This window comes from Caretta caretta, chromosome 3 (assembly GCF_965140235.1).
Source record: "Caretta caretta isolate rCarCar2 chromosome 3, rCarCar1.hap1, whole genome shotgun sequence".
NCBI classification, from domain to species: Eukaryota; Metazoa; Chordata; order Testudines; family Cheloniidae; genus Caretta; species Caretta caretta.
Window position 1 is genome coordinate 132,809,212 of NC_134208.1, and position 16,275 is coordinate 132,825,486.

The 16,275-nt window shown below is 43.1% G+C and overlaps 1 protein-coding gene across 7 annotated transcripts in view; it reads left to right on the plus strand.

The window, feature by feature from the left end:
* The window catches only part of DISC1 (DISC1 scaffold protein), a 352,964-nt gene that overhangs the window by 152,111 nt on the left and 184,578 nt on the right, over positions 1–16,275 (plus strand). For all 7 annotated transcript variants that reach the window (XR_012667726.1, XR_012667727.1, XM_075126899.1 and 4 more), the window contains one exon: positions 10,232–10,334. Coding sequence is in view for 5 of the 7 variants with exons in the window: in XM_075126899.1 (XP_074983000.1) it covers positions 10,232–10,334 (103 nt within the window). In the remaining 2 variants the exon portion in view is untranslated. The remainder of the gene's footprint in view (positions 1–10,231; positions 10,335–16,275) is intronic.

A 16,275-nucleotide genomic window follows, 5' to 3' on the forward strand; every position in this document is an offset into this window, starting at 1 on the left:
ATTGGCTTTTTCTACCTTTTCTGTTTCTACTACCTCATTTTTGAGTTGAGGTGGCAAAAGCCACACACTACATGTTAATAAAGTGAACACTCCTCCACCCATTCCCTTCCCTTGAGAAGTAATACAGGACTTGAGACAATAACAAGCAGTGATGCTGAAGTGCATTATTGTACTTGGATGTATGGTGTTGACAGAGTGCTGCCCTTTGCTTCAGACACTGAACAGAGTTTCCATCTCCCTGTTTTTCTAAGCAATTGTTACAGTGAATGCTGAAGACTGCATCCCACTTTTGAAAGAATGTGTTAATTTTAGTGTTCTAGCCCACATTTCCCACCTCATTCCTGCCACTGTAGATTAACATATCACACATGGAAAAGATGTAAAAGGATGTTACTATGCAAATGTTGTTGTCAGTATTTTCTTTCTTAGGGCTTGATCCTAAGACTCCTTTCTTGCCTGGGCCCCAGTTGTTGCACTGGGACTGCTTGGCTGAGTAAGGATTACTGAATAAGGATTTGCACGTTTAGGCCCTAAATTTAGGTATTTTCTAGTTGCTCTAAAGCTCCTTGGAAACCTATACATGAAAAACACAAAGAATATTTTTTTTAAAACCCCATCAATGATGTATTGTAATATAAACCCAAAAGCTGCATTAAATATGAAGTCATACATGGTCTGGTTCCATATCTTTTACACTCCCTTTGACTTGTGAGACTTGTCTATGTGAGGAATATGGGATTGGGCTCCTAATATCCAGTGGTATAAGGATAGTACTATTTGGCTTTTTTTCATCTTCAGAACACTTTACAAACATTAATCTCTGTAGGTAAACCTCTTAACAGCCTATGAGATAGGTAAATAAATATTTTGTACCCGTTATACAGATGAGGAAATTGGCAGAAGGGGTAAGAGCAAAATTCTAAATCCTTACTTCCATTGACTTCAGTGGGAGTTCTTGAGTAAAGACTACAGGATATGGCTGTAAGTAACTGCCCTAAGGTCATGGACAGACTTATTATTAAAGTTAGGAATAGAATTCAGGAGATTCCTAGCTCCAAGTCCTTGACTTACATCACTAGGTATGACTGATGTATACTGTGTTGGTCAATGAGAGCAATGGAAGGTAGGGAAATAGAGTTGGGATCACATGAGCTGTTTGAATCAGGCAAATCAGAGAAAGAGGAGAAGGTTGCTGGATTTTTGAATCTTCAGGATTTTTATTACGTATGGAAAAGGCTTTCTTTTGTAGCTGGACAAGTTATCGTAATGAATAATGGTAGCCACTATGGAGATAGCAAAAGGAATGCTGAGTTTATTTAGAATATAACTAGTGTAAAATAGCAGTAATATGATTAGCTAAAGAAAGTTAAGTTAGTTGTTTGTTCCCCTATCTCTTTCATTTAGTTTTGTTGAAAGATATTGTTTGACATCCCTGATGATTAAAGTCCAGAATTTATCCACAGAACAGATATGGCACAGGTACTTTCAGAGCCTAATCCGCAAGCTTCTGTCCTGGTCTAGAGGGACCATCTCTAGATGTAGGTTAAGCCTCCATTCAGCCCATGGCTTCTCTACTTAGGCTGTTAATAAGGCTGCCAATAAGCACCAGTTCTGACAGTGTAGGTTGTGATGTGGACACACTGTTTTTCACATAATTACCAAACAGCCGTCTGATGGTAATGACTTTAAGTTCATTCTAGCATTGGACATATTCACACTTCCTAGAGAGGAAAGATTCCTTGTGTAATTACCAATCCCCTGAGCCATCCTGTGCCCATAGAGAGAGAGCACCACTTTGACAGAAATCATTAAAAAAATTGATTTATTTTGGAGAGTTGAGAAAGAAAATGGCTCCCAGTTTCTTCTGGTACATTTGTAGTAACCCTGGCCTAGCTGTGGTGCAGCAGTTCAGAATGCTATCCTGGGGGAAGAGACAGCCAGAGAAAAGGGGGGCTCAGAATCTGCCCGAATGGGCAGTTGGAAGGTGGTTCATAAAAATGGAGGTGATAAGATGCAGCATTGGGTAAAAATGGATTTTGCTGAGGAAGCTGGACCATGAATGGCCATGTGCAAAGCACAGAGCATATGACCGGTGAGGTGGACCATTAGGACATTGACAGAGGGAATACAGTTTGGGTGTCTGGGGAATGAGTGTGGCCCTCTGGGTGAGGAGCTGTTGTTTGCGGATGGAAAGGAGTCTTCGGATCAAGCCCTAAGAAAGGGCTGGAAAGAACTGTGGTTAGGGTTGCCAACTGTCTAATCACACAAAAACATAAGAACATAAGAATGGCCCTACTGGGTCAGACCAAAGGTCCATCTAGCCCAGTATCCTGTCTTCCGACAGTGGCCAGTGTCAGGTGCCCCAGAGGGAATGAAAAGAACAGGTAATCATCAAGTGATCCATCCCCTGTCGCTCATTCCCAGCTTCTGGCAAACAGAAGCTAGGGACACCATTCCTGCCCGTCCTGGCAAATGGCCATTGATGGACCTATCCTCCATGAATTTATCTAGTTCTTTTTTGAACCCAGTTATGGTATTGACCTTCACAACATCCTCTGGCAAGGAGTTCCATAGGTTGACTGTGCATTGTGTGAAGAAATACTTCCTTTTCTTTATTTTAAACCTGCTGCCAATTAATTTCATTTGGTGACCCCTAGTTCTTGTGTTATGAGAAGCAGTAAACATTTCCTTATCTACTTTCTCTACATCAGTCATGATTTTATATTGATCATATCTCCCCTTAGCTGTCTCTTTTCCAAGCTGGAAAGTCCCAGTCTTATTAATCTCTCCTCATATGGAAGCCGTTCCATACCCCTAATAATTTTTGTTGCCCTTTTCTGAACATTTTCCAATTCCAATATATCTTTTTTGAGATGGGATGATCACATCTGCACACAGTATTCAAGGTATGGGCATACCATGGATTTATATAGAGGCAACATGATATTTTCTGTCCTATTTTCTATCCTCATCTTAATTATTCCCAGCATTCTGTTCTCTTTTTTGACTGCCACTGAACATTGAGTGGATGGTTTCAGAGAACTATCCACAATGACTCCAAGATCTCTTTCTTGAGTGGTAACAGCTAATTTAGACCCCATCATTTTATATGTATAGTTGGGATTATGCTTTCCAATGTGCATTACTTTACATTTATCAACATTAAATTTCATCTGCCATTTTGTTGCCCAGTCACCTAGTTTTGAGAAATGCTTTTGTAGCTTTTCACACTCTGCCTGGGTCTTAACTATCTTTAGTTATTTTGTATCATCTGCAAATTTTGCCACCTCACTGTTTACCCCTTTTTCCAGATCATTTATGAATATGTTGAATAGGACTGGTCCCAGAATAGACCCCTGAGGGACACCACTATTTACCTCTCTCCATTCTGAAAATTGGCCATTTATACCTTACCCTTTGTTTCCTGTCTTTTAACCAGTTACCAATCTATGAGAGCACCTTCCCTTTTATCTCGTGGTAGCTTACTTTGCTTAAGAGCCTTTGGTGAGGGACCTTGTCAAAGGCTTTCTGAAAATCTAAGTACACTATATCCACTGGATCCCCTTGTTCCACATGCTTGTTGACCCCCTCAAAGAATTCTAGTAGATTGGTGAGGCACGATTTTCCCCTTACTAAAACCATGTTGACTCTTCCTCAACAAATTATGTTCATCTATATGGCGGACAATATTGTTCTTTATTACAGTTTCAACCAGTTTGCCCTGTACTGAAGTCAGGCTTACAGGCCTATAATTGCCGGGATCACCTCTGGAGCCCTTTTTAAAAATTGGCGTCACATTAGCTATCCTCCAGCCATCTGGTACAGAAGCTGATTTAAATGATAGGTTACAGACTACAGTTAGTAGTTCTGTAATTTCACTTTTGAGTTCCTTCAGAACTCTTGGGTGAATACCATCTGGTCCTGGTGACTTATTGCTGTTTAATTTATCAGTTTGTTCCAAAACCTCCTCTAATGATACCTCAACCTGGGACAGTTCCTCAGCTCTGTCACCTAAAAGGAATGGCCCAGGTTTGGGAATCTCAGCCGTAAAGAGCAATGCAAATAATTCATTTAGTTTCTCCGCAATGTCCTTATTGTCCTGGAGTGCTCCTTTAGCACCTCGATCGTCCAGTGGCCTCACTGGTTGTTTAGCAGGGTTCCTGCTTCTGATGTACTTAAAAAAATGTGCTATTACTTTTTGAGTCTTTGGCTAATTGTTCCTCAAATTCTTTTTTGGCCTTCCTAATTGTATTTTTATGTTTCATTTGCCAGTGTTTATGCTCCTTTCTATTTTTGTCACTGGGATTTAATGTCCACTTTTTAAAGGATGCCTTTTTGCCTCTCATTGCTTCTTTTACTTTGTTGTTTAGCTACGGCAGCTCTTTTTTGGTTCTCTTACTATGTTTTTTAATTTGGGGTATACATTTAAGTTGAGCTTATTTTTGTGTATTTCCCCTTTCTGAAATTAAATGCTACAGTGTCGGGTTGCTGTGGTGTTTTTCCTGCCACAGGGATATTAAATCTAATTATATTATGGTCACTATTACCAAGCGGTCCAACTATATTCACCTCCTGGACCAGATCCCGTGCTCCACTTAGGACTAAATCAAGAATTGCCTGTCCTCTGGTGGGTTCCAGGAACAGCTGCTCCAAAAAGCAGTCATTTAAGGTGTCAAGAAACTTTATCTCTGCATCCTGTCTTGAGGTGACATGTACCCAGTCAATATGGGGATAATTGAAATCTCCCCATTATTATTATTGAGTTTTTTATTTTAATAGCCTCTCTAATCTCTCTGAGCATTTCACAATCACTATCCCCATCCTCGTCAGATGGTCGGTAATATATCCCTACCGCTATATTCTTATTATTAGAGCATGGAATTTCTATCCACAGAGATTCTGTGGCACAGTTTGATTCATTTATGATTTTTACTTCATTTGATTCTACGCTTTGTTTCACATATAATGAAAGCACCCCCACCAGCATGACCTGTTCTGTCCTTCCGATATATTTTGTACCCTGGTGTTACTGCAGTGGTTCCCAAACTGGGGTTTGCAAACCCCTGAGGGTTCGCAGAACGGTACAGGGGGTTCACCGGAAAAATGTCACTAATGGTGGCCAGAGAACCCCGGGCACTGGAGGCAGCAGATGGGAACTGGTTGCAGGGCAGACAGCCTGAGCCCCAGGGAGAGCGGGGCCTGGCAGTTGGGGCTGGCAGCCCGAGCCCCGGTGGTCAGCGGGATGTGCAGCCGGAGCTCAGTTGGCTGGGGCGGTCAATGGGGTCTAGCAGCAGGAGCCCCATGGAGTGCAGAGTGCGGAGGAAATTTAAACTTAAATCTGTGGAAATATTCATTTCTAGGAGGGGGTTCCCAAGATTTTACAATTTAGTGAAAGGGGTTTGCGGGCTGTTAAAGTTTGGGAATCACTGTATTACTGTATCCCATTGATTTACCGTTATTCCACCAAGTTTCTGTGATGCCCATTATGTCAATATCCTCATTTAATACGAGGCACTCTAGTTCTCCCATTTTATTATTTAGAATAGCATTGGTATATAAGCATTTTAAAAACTTGTCTCCTTTTAGCTGTCTGCCATTACACGATGTAATTGAATGGGACTCTTTTTTATTTGATTGTTTCTGATCAGGCCCTGCCTGTATTTTATTGTTTTCCAGCCTCTCGTCCTCACTAGGACATAGAGATTCTCTATTAATAGATCCTCCCCTAAGGGATATCCAAACCACATGCTCCTCCTCACCCAAACACCCTTTCAGCGGACCCTTCCCTGCCCCTTCCCCAAGGCCCTGCCCACTCCACCCCTCTCCCTCCGAAACTCACTCTCCCTCACCCTCACTCACTTTCACAGGGCTGGGGCAGGGGGTTGGGGTGCAGGAGGGATTATGGGATGGGGCCGAGGGGTTCGGAGAGTGGGGGGGGGCTCTGGGCTGAGCCTGGGGTAGGGGGTTGGGGTGCAGAAGGGGATGCAGGGTCAGAGCTATGGGAGGGAGTTTGGGTGCAGGAGAGGGCTCAGGGCTGGGGCAGGGGGTTGGGGTGTGGGAAATAGTTCGGGGTGTGGGCTCCGGCCGGGTGGTGCTTACCTCGGGCAGCTCCTGGAAGCAACCGGCGTTTCCGGCTCCTAGGCTCAGGGGTGGCCAGGCAGCTCTGTGCGCTGCCCGTGCCTGCAGGCCCCCCTTCGGTTCCCGGCCAATGTGAGCTGCTGAGTCGGCGCTTGGGGAAGGGGCAGTGCGCAGAGCTGCCTGGCTGCCCTTACACCTAGTAGCCAGAGGGACGTGCCGAATGCTTCCGGGAGCCGTGCAGAGCCATGGCAGGTAGGGAGCCTGCCTTATCCCCACTGTGCTGCCAACCAGACTTTTAGCGGCCTATTAAAATCTACCAGTTTGGTTTCAGTAGCCACCAGATTGGTTTCAGTAGTTAGGAGATCAATTTGGATTCTGGGAGGGTTGGCAACCCTAGGTGTGGTCATCACAGAGTTGAAGCAAAGGAGCATCATAAGTCGGAGAATGGTGAAGGTGGGACAACTGGGGTGAAGCAGGACTTTGCAGCCAGGGAGAGGAGGAGTTGATTACCTCTTGGAGTGACACAGCATGGTGTTGAAAAATGTCTTTTATTGTGGTGGTAACTTAGGTTTTATTATTTTCCTAAGTGAGTACTGGATTTTAATATAATATAAATAATAGAGTAATAATATAATATAAAATATTGTTCCTGACAAATTTCTGTTTTTTTCCTTAACCTTAAATTTTAAACTTTATTATCTCCATTGTGTTGGTTTGTCTCTGCCTCTCCTCACAGTAGGCAAAGCCGAGCTGAGGCCTGGGTCACTGCACATGTTCCCACCTGTTATAGTTCCTCAGCATCACAAGAAAATTATTGGATAAATTAGATGGAATACAGACAAGAAAATAAAGTGGACTATCTGGAGATTGGGAGAAATTAAATTATGTACAGCAGTGACTAGAAATATATGCATTACAATTTAATAGGAAGATTTAGAAAGGGCTTCTATATTAATAGTGACAGCTTGAAGGATAGTTTTATTGGCTAAAATAATAGCTGGCCCAATTATGATTAACAGATGCTTTTAGCTGAAATAAAGGGATATATGTGATAAATAAATGCAGTGAGTTCTAAGCATTATAGTTAATTTTATATAGTTAAAATAAGCCTCCTTGATGCATCTGGTGATAGTCTTACAATAGCTGGGTGCGATGTATAATTCATTTACCAAGAGATAATCTATGTGAGTGTATGTAAGAGACAGCAGTGGTATTTTTGTCTGTTTATATGTACATTGTATTGCATCACTGAGGAAGGCAGTGCATCAAGGAGGCTGGGAAAAGCAAGCAAGCCTTCACCTAAAATTTCAGTTCAAATCCAGTTTCCTCAAAGATGGCCAGTGCCTGTTTGCCTAATGTTGTACACTAGGTTCCATCCACTGCTATCGTTTCCCAAGTGACAGTACGAGTGCGGAGGCAGCCCCTTCTAGTGGTTAGAGTCTATAACGTTGGCCCTGCCTAGCGGTAAAAGTCTGTGGTGGCAGCCCTGCCAAGCAGCAGTGGGTAGGGGTAACCAGGCCCTCCAAGTCCACTGGCATCTGACCCAGGTGTTGTCTTGGGTGCTGTAAGGAAGACACCCGCTATCTGTGGTCTAGCTAACACCCTTCCCCAGGGTCTCTTCCTATCGCTTTTTCCCTCCTTGGGGCACATTGTGGCTTGTGGTTGTCCCTTGCAATGCAGTCAAGGGCCTCTGAAGGCTGGAAAGTCCCAGCTTCATGCAGCAGTGCTCCTCCTACAGATACTCTCCTGGCGTAACCCCTCCATAACAGTGAGTGCAGGTCTGTCTCTCTCCACATGCCACCCTGCTGTACTGAAGAGATTCCCTGGCTGGCCCCAGAGTTGTTCTGCACCCCTGTCTTTCCAGTGTGAGATTTAGCTACCCCATTATAGTCATGTTAGGTAACTGCTTGATGATTGTCTTTAAAGCCAAGGGTGTTGACTGCCACACTGATATGAACCTTTACAATAATAATTTTTTTTTTGCTTTGTTATTTTTTCCATTGGAACTCTAAAATCTGATAAGTAGAGCTTGGGAAAATGTAAGAGCAGTAAATTACTTATGATCTGCAAAATTTTTCAGAAGTGGTAAAGTACATTAAATGTAAAGTATTGTTTGCTTTCATATCCCTTTTCTCCTCTCTCTATCCCCCATACTACCTACTGTCCTGTGCTTTGGCTTTTCACAGTCTTTCTGGCAGATCCAGTTATATTTTTGAACCTGGAAGTTGTGACCCAGGGTCCTGGTGCCAAATGGCAAAAGGCACAGGAGCTGCATATGGTTTTACAGGAATATTCTGGGTTGGATATATGCATAATAGTTCACCGAAGGGTAGCATGTGAGGTCTCGGCTGAGAGCCAGTGGCTCACCGGTCATCATAATCTTTGCAAAATGTACTTTTAATATGTAAGGAATTATGAATCTATACTAAAAATTGTGATCTTAAGATCTTGGAGTTTAGGCAGGTCACCAAGAGGTGATGTACCTCGGAAATGTTCCTTTCAGGCAGGAGATAACTGATATCTATTTTCCTGTCTGGTCATTTGGGTATTATCTACTGTCATACAGCATGGCCAGAAGGCAGCAGGAGAGTGATATAGGAGGAATATGTAAGTCCCAGGATGAGGAGAAGCCTTATTCCCTGTAGAGGGAAGAAAGGTTTCTATAGATTAATTAAAAGCACCTGAAGCCAGTTAGAGCACCTGAAGCCAGTCATCTGTTAAAAACTCCCTGCTTCAATCAGCCAGAAGAAGGAGTTGGAGCAGAGTGGTTTGGAGTTGGAGCAAAGAGCAGTTTGAAGGAGTTGGAGCAGAGTGCAGTTTGGAGGAGTTGAAGTAGAGGAGAGTTTGGAGAAGTGCCGTGGCTGGCTAAAAGACCAAGACCCTAGGTAAAGAGATACCCGGCTTGTGCAGAGAGAGGGCAGGAAGCCCCACAAGCTGAAGAGCAGGAGGGGAAGTAGCTGAGGGGAAGGAAGCATTAGTTCAAGTGGTTTGCCACTATCCCTAGGGCTCCTGGGCTGGGACCTGGAGTAGACGGTGGGCCCGGGTCCCTCCCTCTCCACTACCCTTCTCTGGGTTACTAGTGGGACAGTAGATACCCTAGTTCAGGGGCAGGAAACTGCACCCTGAACCCCTTCCCCTCCCCCCCCCCCAAGAAGAGGAAGCGTGGGACCCATCATAATCGTGCCAGCAATTTGCCACAGTACTGTATGTCTATATGCATACTGAACCCCTCCGGGTTAAATAAGAGATTGCAAAATCTACAAGATGAAATGAACAGTAGGAGGTGTCCTTTTTATGAAAAAAGGCAAAGGACTGTTCTGGTATATCCAGTGGGGGCAAAGAAACACACCGAATCCTTCATGTAGGAGGCAAGCTGACAGCATGTCAGCCTCATGAAAGGAGGGTCACAGCCAAGGCTGGGTATAAAACACTGAAAGGAGTTTGGGTGAACCAAACTCTACAAGACATGAGTGTTAATTAAGTCTGGGATCTAGAACGTGTGTTATGATTTTATTTTATATGTTGCCATTTGTTTCAAATACTTCTCCTGGCTATCGCTTGAATCTCAATACTTTGTTAAATAAACTTATATGATTTCACTATAAACATATCTAAGTGCTGTGTGTTAAGTGGAGACGTGATCTGAGGTGGAACTCCACTGCCCACCCATAGTAGTATAGTAGAATTTGATGTTTCCAGTGAAGAAGGGGTATAGGAAGTTATTTCTGAGAAACAAATTACCTGTACGCTTTGTGTTACTGACTCTTAAAATCCCAAACCTCTGTTTACCTGAATTCCACTGGTTACCAGATACCATTATTGAAAATGGGCCATTGGTGCAAAGTTCATAATCTTGGCCTTCTACTTAAACTCAGTCACAATATCTACTTCTGAAACATTGTCTGTGTTAGTTCTCTCATGTGGATAGCTAATAATACAATACTGTTTTCTCGTTTTTATATTGGAATGTGTGGCAAAGCCAATGAATTCTGATACACGGCTTTACAGAGGTACTTTTTATTAATTTTTTTTTTACCTTATGGTAGAATGTTATGTCATGTCTGGAAATCAAGAACATTTGAAGCCCTATTTAAATTGCCTTTATATTTTTTCATGAATGAATTATATATTGTGACTGTCTGCCTTAATTTAGGTTTGTGCAAGTCAGAATCTATGCAGTACTTTGAGGAGAAAAGTGAGTGATATTGAGACCCAACTACCAGCTTTACTTGAAGCCAAAATGCTTGCTGTATCAGGTAAGGTTTACGTGATAAGAGATATGATGGTAATGACTTTAAGTTCATACTAGCATTGTGCATATTCACACTGATTTCCTAGAGAGTAAAGATTCCTTGTGTAATTACCACAATGTCTTAGAAAATGTTTTGTGAGGGGGATATGTAATAATCCTACTGAGAATGTGGTATCTTCAGCATAGTCCAAATATATAAATATGTGATCGGTAGATTTCCTGACTCTTACACGTTAAAAGTACCTATCACTCTTCAGTATCAGAAGAGCCTTACAAATAACAAAAAGTATAATAATTATATGGATGGATTTTAAATGACACCATAAAACGGAATACAATAATTGGTAGCTTCTGCTGTTTAGATTATTAAACAACTAATGTTGGCAGCAAAAGAGCAATTTGGTCCGTGGATGCACTCGTGCCTATTATTTACAACCAGTAAAACACTGAAATGTGAATACAGAGCCTGATTCATAACAGGGTTACATGCCACTTATTTGGGATTACTGCACCATTTACTAAGGAAAAAAGACTAAGCATAATTTTGTTTCTAAGTTAAAGAGCTGGCTTTTGTAGTTCAGCAAGTCTTTCCTACGCATGTAAGTAGATACCTCTCCATTAGGCACCTGCTACAGAGGACAAGCCAAAGTAGAGGAGGTATGGATTCAGGCACAAAATGTATTCAGTCTTGCACCAAATTAAAGAAAGAGGCCAGTGTGTATTTTATATATGCCAAAAGGACACACATGACCTGTGCTGTGGCTATTTACTCTCTTAATTAGAAGCTATAGTGCTATTTACAAAAGCATACATAATTTTAGAATAAAGTATCATGAGGTATCACATGTACTGCTTTCTACAGCTGAATAATGTAAAACTTGAATGCAGACTTCAGGATCAAACAAAATCCAAATGCAAATAATTAGGGCCCTGATCCTGCAAGATGCCAAGCATCCTCAATTTCCACAGTCTTCCATGAGTCTCTTAAAGACTAGAACCCCTTGTGTTTTGCTTGGGTAAGGATTGCAAGGTCAGAGCTGTAATGGATTTTCTTGTGCATACATTAAAGAAACACGGATCTGTGTATTTTTTGGAACCATGCACCAGATTCACCAGTATTCTCCAGCTGCTTTGCGCAAAGTAGCCAGACACCAGATTTACAGTTCTTGGTGTTGCGAGAGTGAAGAAGCCATAAAGAATTGGTGCATCAGATTTTGACACTTTCAGGAAATAAAATGTGTTCACCATGTGAAATCTTCTGTAGCAAAGCATTTTGTACTAGTTTTTAAAAGAGGTTGCTTAGGGTTCAGCAAGGGATGCAAGAGACAATTTAATGCTTCTGTAAACTGTCTTCTCAGTGCTATAAATATGTTGCTGTTGCATGCCTTTTTAGGAGTGACTGCTTTCACTTTGGCCCTCTGAAAAGCTCTTCTAGTCCAAGAGTATATCAAGGATTTTATAAAGTGTTCCTTCATTTTCCCCTTTCCAGATGTCTATATTTTGCTTTCAAATGCTGGCAGGAATGATAACTGTTAACCTCTGACAAAACAGAAGCAAATTATTCTGAAGTTTGTTCGTCGACAGAATAATCTGTTTGGGTGCAATCTTGCAATCCTTACTGAGACAAAACTCCCATTTACTTCAGTGGAAGTTTTCCATGAGTAAGGATTATGGGCTCCAGTTCTGTAAATTCATGCGGTTCTCTTCCATTGGCTCTTTTTGTTTTTCTGCACTGGTAGTGTTTGTTTGGTATGTGTGATTCATGTGACTTGACTTGTTTGTATTTCTTTGTTACTAGTAGGGTTTTGAAGATTAAGTAATTTTTTTTGAAGGTGTAATAAAACTTCATAAAAGGACAGAAACCTGACTGCGGTTGCAAATGTCCAGACATGAGGCATCTAAGTAGGGAGGAGTTCAGGCCCCCTGAGATTTTTCTTTACGCAGTTGTGCCCTAAGGAAAAGCAAGAAGAGTAGAGGTAGAAAGTGAAAAGTTTATGACGCTGTCAGTCTGAGGAGTATCTTTATATTGCAGTTTAGGAGGAGTTTTATTTTCTGAATATGAGCCAGTTCCTGCAAAGTGCTGAGCCTGGTGTAAACCACAGATCCCACTGAATTCAGTGGGAGGTGCTGTGTCGCCTTCGCATCCTCTGAAGTCACTGGGAGAAGTTGAGGGCACTCAGCACAGCAGCTTGGCAAGATTATGCCCTATGTGATGTGTTGCTACAGTTTTCTTTCGTTTTTACCATGGAGTAACAAGGATCTGTGAGCAACAGAGTGAGACAATTTAAAGTAGAGAGGAAGCAACATTATTTTAATTTTTGAATTAAGTGTGGATGGATTTGATGACTTGGATGCTGTGGTTCTTCTGCTGATTCATAGCTAAATTTTGATATGGCTGTTGATAAAATCTGCATACTAGTTAAAGAGAAGAAAATTAAATATCCTACTTACTGTACACTCTTTAAGATATGGCGGGAAAGAGGCGGACACATCTGTAATGGTGGATATTGATCCATTGTTTCTCAGTGTACTGACCTGGATAGTTTATTTGCCACTCTTCTTTCAGATTTGTTAGCTTTGCCCTTGCATGTGTGTGTGCACAAAACATGTAGCCATGCAGCCAGTGGGGTTTCCAGTGGAGTCAATTGTTTACTTTCCCGTACTCCACACACACCATTTGGTGCTGAATCACAACAATGTCCCACTGGCTAAGTATGGGTGGTTTGCTCTTTCTGGAATCCATAAATACCACTGAGTGTAGGCGAGGTGGTTATTTGGAAGAACTGCGTGTGTTCTTTTCCTCCAAAAATGAACACCATGCTTCTTTAGAGTATTCTCAGCCTTTGCTGGCTTGGGCAGTGAGAGACCAAACAGGAGAACATAATACCCTGCTATTAAGTTGTCCAGAAAGTTTGTATTAGTTGAACTTTTTTCTCACCTGTAAATAAACCTCTCTTTTATTTCCCATTAAGTTCTTAGTTTCTTCGTTGATGCATGCACTTGGAGGACTCATAGATAAAAGTTGCTAGAAAGAAATAATTAAGGGTTTTGTATAGGATGATGCCACACTGTTTGAAACATGTATTGCTGTAAAATATTCCTTGTGGGTCTTTTATGTGTAACTCCAAAAAGCATTCAGTTTTTGTTATATTGCAAGGAGAAATATTTTGCTTCCAGCAATAGATACACTTTGGTAAAGTGCAGTAGTACTAGTTTAGTCTTGCAGGATATGCATTATTACAGTCCTACAAGAATGTAGCATTACCAGCAAAAAGCCTATGTGCAAATATTCCCATATAAAACAATGTAGTTATAATAGTTAGAATTAGTAAGTTATATTACTGTATATGTTGGATGCTGGCTGAATAAAAATAAAGTTAATATTAACTAAGAGAATTGAAGTGAAATAAAAGGAAAATGGGGAAAAATCAGTTATTACAAATCATGACAATACAGATTTATGTTTTAGTGCTGCTAGGGGGCACCTTTCAGGGATGGTATCTTGAACCTCCAGTGCAAAGTGGGAAACTGCAGAATCCATCTCCACTGACTAGCAAAAGTCACCACCCACTTAAAAGCTCACCCGTAAGGCATCTAATGGGTACCCCCAAGAGGAATCATATCCTTAAACTGTTTCACAAAGTAAAATGTTAATTTGGAGTGATTTGTCTCAGCTCTCTGTAGAAAGCAAATGGCTCCAAGCTGCTTACAGCTGAGAAAGAAAAGACCCTTCCTGCTAAAGAAGCTGATATAGAAGTGCTTCTAAGATATATCAAAGCACTCAGAATTATAGCTGTGTAGAGAAAAGGAAAGGGAAAAGAGCCTCAGTTCCAGGGCAGTGTACATGGTGGGCTGCTCTGGTGCCACAGGGTGTGGAAGCTCTGGGGTCCCTGGCTCAGGAGTAATCTCGTTGGTAAGCTGCTGTGGACCCTGGGTTCCCTGGGTAGTTCTTCAAGTGATTACATTTGTCCATTCCAATGTAGGTGTGTGCACGCCCCTAGCACAGTCACCGGAAATTTTTCCCTCGGTGGTATCTGTCAGGTTGGCATTGGTGCCCTCTGGAACTGCGCACTCATAGCGCCGGTATAGCGCACTCATAGCGCCGCTGTGCCCCCTCCGTTCCTTTTTACCACCCGTGACAGTCACTGGAACTACTCTGTCCTTGCTTTGCAAGTACTTTCTCAGTGGACTTTATTCTCAATTATTGAACATAGTTAGTTTGCATAGTAAAGTTGTAGTTAGATAGACTTAGACATAGTTCGTTCTCCATTTAGTGGAATTTGTTCTCCGCTCCCGGTGCCAGGCCATGTCTCTGTCACCAGGTTTCAAGCCTTGTGCCTCCTGCAAAAAGGGTATGCCTCTGAGCAGCCCCATTCTAGCTGCCTCAAGTGCCTGCGGGAAGCTCACATTTGGGAGCACTGGAAGGTCTGCAGGGACTTCAAGCCCCATACCAAAAAAGACCGGGATGCTAGGCCTTTTTAATGGAGGCAATGCTAATACCTCCCTCAGAGCCAGGACATTTGGATTCAGCACTGAGCACCTCGGCATCAGTGAGGAGCATCCCTGCTGCTGTTTGGGATGTTCAGCACAGTTCACCATCGTCGGTACCCGGGAATGACATTCCTGCCACCATGCGAGAACCTCGGCACTGTTCACCATCTCCATGGCTGAGGAGAAGCGCTCCTGCCGCCGGTTGAGAACCTTGGCACCATTCACCATCTTCAGTGCCGAGGAAGAAGCAGAAGAAGTCCGAGAGGGGACATTCCCCGACCCTGAGGTCAGCGGGCCATGGAGACGTTTGAAGAGTGCGACCTGCACCCGGACACTCTGTGACTCCAGCAGCACATGTGGTGTCATTGACTCCAGCCCTGGTGTGGGTGCTGTTGAGCCTGGCACCGGAGGGTCACTGTGGTACCAGGACTTTGGCGGTACCTTCCACGCTGGAGGCATTTGTCACAGTGAGATACCTACTCTCAATGTTGGTACCCATGTCTCTGGCTATATAAGAGCCGATGATGTTGGTGCTTGTAGGAAGGGAAGAGCAGACTACAGTGGTACCGAGGTCCCTGTTACCTTCTAAAGGGAAACTGGCAATGATGACCCAGCCCCAGTCTCCTCCTCCTCCTCAGCACAAATCTCCAACACTGGTGGACATTACTCCTCTCTGGTCTCCAAACAGAGACTCGCTGGAGTTGGAGTCCTATGCCTTGTGCAGGAGCTGGCACCTGCATTCAAGGCGGCACTATCCTGCAATGGACCCGGGTCAAAGTATCTCATCAGCTGCATGGTCCTCTGGACAGTGGCAGATACTGGTACAGTGGCCTTTCTGGAGCCCCTGGGCTTTTCCCGGGATGCAAGGCCCCCAGTCCAGATATCCCTACTCAGAGCACTACTGCCACTCTGATCAGAGCCTGATCCAGGCTCTGGTACTGAGGCTGGCAGTGACTACCAGGAGCCAGCACCACGAGACCCAACTGGTATCCCTTGTTACAGACGCATCAGCAATGGATTGGGGTGATCACTTGGGCTTCCTTAGAAGTCATGGCCTTTGGTGTCCAGAAGAATTTTCTCTACACATCAATGTCAAGAATCTCAGAACGGTCCACTTGGCTTCCCAGGCATTCCAACCCCATGTGGAAGGCAAGAATGCCTCAGTTCTCACAAACAACACAATGGCGATGTTTTATATCAGCAGACAGGGAGGGGCTTGCTCTTCTCCCCTGTGTCAGGAGGCAATTCGATTGTGAGAATTTTGCATAGCCCACTTGATTCACCTCGAGTCTCCTAACTACCGGGAACATAGAACGAACTAGCGGATCACCTCAGCAGATCCTTCTCTGACCACCCTGAGTGGTCCTTTTGCCCAGATGTCGTAAAAGCCATTTTCCAGAGGTGGGGAACACCCCACATAGATCTTTTCACGACAAAGCACAACACGAAGTGTC